Consider the following 6648-nt stretch of genomic DNA (forward strand, 5'->3'; position numbering starts at 1 on the left):
TTGCATGGTTTCATAACAATCTGTATCACCTAAGCTTCAGAAACTCTTTAAGTTTTTAGCATAAAACAAAAGCTTAATGAACATTTAGAGACAATATCTGGTGAATATCTGGCAAAACCTTTCTGTCAGTTCCAGTGTGAGAATCTGGTTCTGTGTCCTTTTCAAAACATCCTTAACGGTTGATAAGACATGTATAGAACGTCCCCCGACATGGAAAAATGACTTGCAATTGAATTTTACGTATTTATTTCAGAGTCATGAAAAAATAAGGTAATTTTGGTTACTTAAAAAATGCAGCCATGTTAGAGGAGTGCTGCATAGCACACAACCATATCCCAAAGTCCTTCAGCTATTTTCTTTTTTTTGGTCTTGTAATCAACAGGAATGAGCGTCCTCTGAACAAGACTGGATAAGTATTTACCCTAAATTTTAAATAGCCTAAATAAATTCATGATAGCTCCCAGTTCATCAGTAAGTTCTGTGGGTATCAGAGTAAGGTGATACTCTGTTCTTTTTCACATTAAAAAAAAAAAAAAAAAAAAAAGTTGTAAAATCATTCAGTGGAACATACAAGGCCCAAGACCTGCCAATTTATGTACACAATTTAAATTTCTGACATGCCCTAGGAAACTACTTCACACATTTGCTAGCATAAGACTGCACTGGCTTCTGGTAACTATAACAGATTGCAGAGTGTCTCAGGTCAAAGCAGAGCATACAAGCAGATCAGGGAGCACTCTCACCCTCTCTCCTGGTGGGAAACAGTTCCTCTGCGATTTTGCCAAAATCAAGTCTGTGACTTGATTTTAAGTCGTGCAGCCTTTCTGAGGTAAGTGGAGCTAGCAAGAAGCTAAAAACAGGCTTTGGACAGAATGATGAAGCTGACTGTAAGGATCTGATTACGAGAGCCAGGAAAAAAAAAAAAAATCCAAGGAGGGAACTGAGAGATCATATTGAGCTAATGCATTTACAGGGTAGCAACTGTGGAGTCACTCTGTGGAGTCATGAGCTAAGTGTGCAGGGGCTGAAATGTTGGGATTCACTGCAGCTGAGATTCATTTTAGGACAAGGTGGGTTTCACCAAAAAACAATGGATATATGATTTCAGATCTTAAAAAGAAATAAAAAAGGCAATCATGCCGGCAGACATTTAGTGTGAGATAGTTTTTGTTGTTTATTTTGTTTTTGAAGTCAGAAAGTAGTGCTTTTGAAAACAAGACTTAAATTTATACAGTAATGCTCTTCAAATGTCATGTCCTGCACTTCTCTGTCTCATGATAAAATGCATGAAAAGCACAAGAAGGATCCCTCTTTCTAAGGAACTTGAGATGGCTGACATACTGTTCTTAATCTGATCTGTTATGCTGGCATTTTACAGTGTTTATTTCTTTATATATGATGCTTTTCATCTGCACAGTCACAAAGGCTGTGGTGTGCTCTGGATGATACATTTTTTGCAGCGTGCTCTAAAGATCAACTGATTTGGGCTATTTCCAGCTCTGTATAATATAAATTGAGTGCTGAAGTAAAGGATTCCTCTCATGGGAGGACAACTTCTTGCTTTCAGTGGAATGAACTGGAGCTTGTGCATCTCAGCTGACTACAGCTACAGCAGTGTCACATATGGAGAGAGTAAAGCTTGCAAGCTGGCAGATCCTAAACTACTTATGATGTTGAGAGTTCAAAACTGACATCTCAGACTACACCTGGCAATCAGCAGGCATTCAGTATACAAAACTCACAGCACATAAAATCATGTGCATATGGAAATTTGGCAGTAAAAAGTCACAACAGATATTTCTGTGAATTAAGGAAAGAATTACTACAGAAATTCTAGTGTTGTGGTTTTTTTGCAATTTAATCTAGGTCAACAGTATCCAAACTCAGATTGCACATAATTTTAGAATGACCTATACACTCATAACTAGGTGAATAAAAAGCAAATTATTTTTATCAGTACTTATAACACTCCACTTATCTCTGTGTCTCCATTGCCAATTTATTTTTTTCCAGTTGATTGCAGCTTCAGTCGAGGGGTCTGTGACTGGAAACAAGATACTAATGATGACTTTGACTGGAATCCTGCTGATCGAGATAGAGGTATTTAAATATCTTCCCTCTAGCCATGCTTTGATTTGGTGTCTCACCCCATCCAAAAAAGGGGGCATGGAGGAGAAAATGAAATAGAGAATTAATTTTCCTATCAGTGGGTTTTCTTTGTAAAGAAATAATCATAAAATAGAGGCAGCAGAGAAGGCTGGGAGTAGAAGCTGCTTCTTTGAAATATCTAGTGGCAATTGGTACTTAGTAATTTCAACACAAGGGAATTAAAAGATGAGAAAAAATATTAGAAAATAATAACTGATAAGAATTTCAAGGTACAAAACAATGGGAAACATATTAGCTACATGTTGTGTTGCTCCAAGGCTGGTAGGACCTTTAACCACATATTTGCCATTTAGATTGATGTGGCAGTCTTGCCACTCACACGGCTTAGACATAGCACTGTGATAGCTCAGAGATCTCAAACTCCACAAGACAAAATAGTGAAGGCATTCCTTAGAGTGAAGCAAGGGCAGGGTGCTACTTAAGAAAAACTGATACCTAATGTCCTGGTTTCATCCAGGATAGAATGCATTTTCTTCATAGTAGCTGGCATGGTGCTGTGTTTTGGATTTAGGTGAGAATAATGCTGATAACACAGTGATGTTTTAGCTAGTGCAGTGCTTACACAAAGTCAAGGACTTTTCAGCTTCTTATGCTGCCCTGCTAGCAAGGAGGTTGGGGGTGCCCAGCTGGGCACAAGAAGCTGGGAGGGGACAGAATAGCTGACCCAAACTGGCCAAAGTGATAACCCATCCCATATAGCATCGTGCTGAATAATTAAAGCTGAGGGGAATTATCCAGGTGGTGCTGCCATTGCTCAGGGACTGGCTGGGCATCAGTCAGCTGGTGGTGAGCTGTTGCATTGTGCATCAGTTGTTTTGATTATTCTTTTTGTTATTATTGGGTTTTCTTCTCTCCTGCCCTTCTCTTCTCCCCTTTTCCTCAAGGGTCCATGCTGGGACCAATACTATTTAGTATCTTCATCAATGATAGAGATAGTGGCATTGAGTGCTCCCTCAGCATGTTCCCAGATGACACCAAGCTGAGGGCTGCAGTTGATATACTACATGGAAGGAATGTTATCCAGAGAGACCTTTACAGGCTTGAGGATTGCACCCATGTGAACTTCATAAAGTTCAACAAGATCAAGTGCACTTGGGTTAGGGCAATGTCCAATACCAATACAGACTGGGTAATGAGTGGATTGAGAGTAGCCCTGATGAGAAGGACTTGGGGATAGTGGCAGATGAAAAACTCAACATGAGCCAGCAATGTGTGCTTGCAGCCCAAAAAGCCAACTGTATCCTGGGCTGCACCAAAAGAAGTGTGGCCAGCAGGGCAAGGGAGGTGATTCTCCCCTCTGCTCTGCTCCTATGAGACCCCATCTGGGGTGCTGCATCCAACTCTTCTGGGGCTCCCAACATGAAATGGATATGGACCTGCTAGAGTAAATCCGGAGGAGGGCCACAAGGATGATCAGAGGGCTGGAGCACTTCTCATATGAAGAAAGGCTGAGAGGGTTGGGGTTGTTCAGCCTGGAGAAGAGAACGTTCTGGAGAGACTTCACTGTGGTCTTTCAATAAATAAAGAGGGCTTATAAGAATTACAGATTTTACCTGAGCCTATAGTGGCAGAACAAGGGGTAATGGTTTTAAACTGAAAGAGGGTAAATTTAGGTTGGATATAAGACATTTTTCATTATGAGAGTGATGAGGCCCTGGCACAGGTTGCCCAGAGAAGCTGTGGATGCCCCATCCCTGGAATTGTTCAAGGCCAGGCTGGATGGATTGGGCTTTGGGCAACCTGGACTAGTGGGAGGTGTCCCTGCCCATGGCAGGGGTTTGTACAAGATGATCCTTAAGGTCCCTTCCAACCCAAACCATTCAGTGATTCTATGATTCTGTGATCTTCCCATGACATAAGAAATGTTGCAGAAGGTGTTACAGTGGGAACCAGTGGATTCCGTGGACCACTTTCTCCAAGTTCAGCATACAGGTTCTCTGTCTCTTCCCTCACAGTCTTTCCATCCCGTTTTTTCCTTGCTAATCCTTCCTCTCCTGCTCTTTGTATCTCCTTTCCCCCATCTCCTTTCTCTGTCCTGCCACTTCCAGGAAGACCTTACCCTGACCTTAACCCATTTTCCCAAACGTAGATCTGCTGATTATGACTTCATTTATGGGCCCAGATGTTTTATCTCTTTCTCTCTTTGTGTGTCTCATTCATTCCATTGGTCCTACAGGATTTGTGGAATAAGCTGTCAGTTGCTTTATGAGTTTGTCATCACTACAGAGGACAGTGGGGAGAGTTTTGAGATAGCTCAAGTACTGGAAATGATCTGACCACAGAGGCACAGCAGCATGTTTCAAGCTATTGCATTTGAAAAAACTGGGTTGATTTTGCCTTTGAAAGACACAGACAATTGCAATGCAAGGAAGAATGACTGTAATTGCCAGTGAAATATGAACTCATCTCCTTTGTAAACTGATCTGACTTCCAACAGTGCAGGCTGATTCCTTGTAAAGTATAATCCCTGCTGCTTTTCTCCAGTCTGATTTTAAATTATTCAAGTAACACAGCTTCTACTTATTTTCTTAGCAAAATTTTACTCGATTTGCTAATAAATAGCTCAAGTTGATTAAAGTTGTATTTTCTTTCTTTTGTTACAAGGTGATGGGTACTACATGGCAGTTCCAGCCTTTGTGGGCCACAAGAAGGATACGGGACGTCTAAAACTTCTCCTCAATGACCTCAAACCAAAGAGCAGCTACTGCTTGATTTTCAGTTATCGACTTGCTGGCGAGAGAGTGGGGAAACTTCGAGTGTTCCTCTCCAACAAAAAAACTGCTCCTGTCTGGGAGGAGAACAAAGGGAAAGATGAAAGGTGGAGAACTGGAAAAGTAGAAATATTTCAGGGGGCTGAAACAACCAACACTGTAAGTACAACACAGTTCATAAGCCAACTACCATAACCAACAGCTTAATTTCCCAATCCTGGAATGTTGCGCCAGCTGTTTTATAGGCATCACATACTGGCAGTTGAACGGCTTATGTGGAATGGGAAACAGGAACACAGATTTTAGGAAGCAGAAAAGTTATTATCTGGTTGTAATTTCATAACTGAATTGACCCAGTTGGTTAGGACACTAATGCCAGTAATTCTATCATTTTGTAAAAACTACATCAGACCATAAATTGTCACAGTCAAAATATGTTTAATATATAAATGCAACAGAAGGCACGCATATATCCCTGGAAAAATGAAAAATATCCCCATTTCATAAAAAAAGGACGCTCTCAAACCACATTATCCAGACCATTAGTTCAAAAAGAGACATCATTTATTACCAAGAGCAGACAATCACCCTAGGAGCAGGACATGCTAGCCAGCAGGGAGCACTGTGCCCTGATGTATATCTGAAAACTACCTCAATCAGGGCTTCAGCAAGTTTCTCCTTGAAATTTTAGAGCCTGATTGTAATTTACGTGACTGAATGTCTTCAATGCTGTGCAAAGGGTTATGCGGCACAGTTGAATACTGTGAGCATAAAGGAAATGCTAGACATTTTCAGGGTTCTTTGCACTACTAGAAAGATGTAGAAGAGCCGTTATGTAATTAAGAATCAGACTACAAAAAATAAAACATGGACATCCTATTCATAAAATAAACTTACTATATGTGTGTGTGTATATATGTTGCTATAACTAGTAACCCATTTTGTGTATCGTAGTTAGATACATATGTATGTACCAGATATATATCCAGAGAGATGGAAAATGAATAATTGTAATGTCTTCAAGTAAAGGGGGGAACTAACATCACATACTGTGATAGTGTTACATTACTATAATAGGATTTCACTCAATTTGCATTGTCTTTGTACAATGAAAATAAGTAATCTTATTAAATGAATCCATTTGGTGCTGTAAATCTGTGCAGAGGATTATCAGCCTAGTTCAAATAATACTCACAAATTTTAAAAGCTGCAAGGATTTGAGTCATTAAGTCTTTCCTGTATTGTAATAAAACATTCCTCAAATATAGCATTGTAACTAATTACTTTTAAAAGTTGCTAAATGGTTGGATAAACTACATTTTCACTGTTAATACATCTCTTTCCTTATGACAGATCACTTTTGAATCAGAACGTGGGAAAGGCAAAACTGGAGAAATTGGAGTGGACAATGTTATACTAGTTTCCGGTCTGTGCCAAGAAGAGACCTGATAATGGATATTTGAGTATACTGGATTTATTCCTATTTTAAATATTTACATTACTAGTAGTTTATTTTTTTTTATAATTTTCATTACAAAGAAATGAAAATATAAAAACTGTGCCTTGAACTTAATGCAGCAATGCAAACAAAAAGTGATGTGCAACATGCAGAGAACACTTTTTAATGAATTATTCTAATACATGGTTTGAGTGAAGCACTACTGTATTTTAGCATTCAAGGTCAGGGTTTCTAAAGTATTAAAATATTTGTCTAGCTTTATTACAAATTCTATATGCTTTCATTCCTTAAATCTCTTTTCAAGGCTAT

General features: G+C 39.3%; 1 protein-coding gene across 1 annotated transcript in view; it reads left to right on the forward strand.

Annotated features, from left to right (window-relative positions):
• EGFL6 (EGF like domain multiple 6) overlaps positions 1-6351 on the forward strand; it is a gene marked incomplete at its 5' end in the record, with an annotated part of 45449 nt that extends 39098 nt beyond the window's left edge. Inside the window, 3 exons of the mRNA XM_084293230.1 lie at positions 2014-2100; positions 4774-5039; positions 6234-6351. Of these exons, the coding sequence (XP_084149356.1) occupies positions 2014-2100; positions 4774-5039; positions 6234-6329 (449 nt within the window). The 3' untranslated portion in view covers positions 6330-6351. The remainder of the gene's footprint in view (positions 1-2013; positions 2101-4773; positions 5040-6233) is intronic.
• Between the last annotated feature and the right edge of the window lie 297 nt (positions 6352-6648).

The sequence above is a fragment of the Netta rufina genome, assembly GCF_964035555.1.
Source record: "Netta rufina genome assembly, chromosome: 1".
In the NCBI taxonomy this organism is placed as follows: Eukaryota; Metazoa; Chordata; class Aves; order Anseriformes; family Anatidae; genus Netta; species Netta rufina.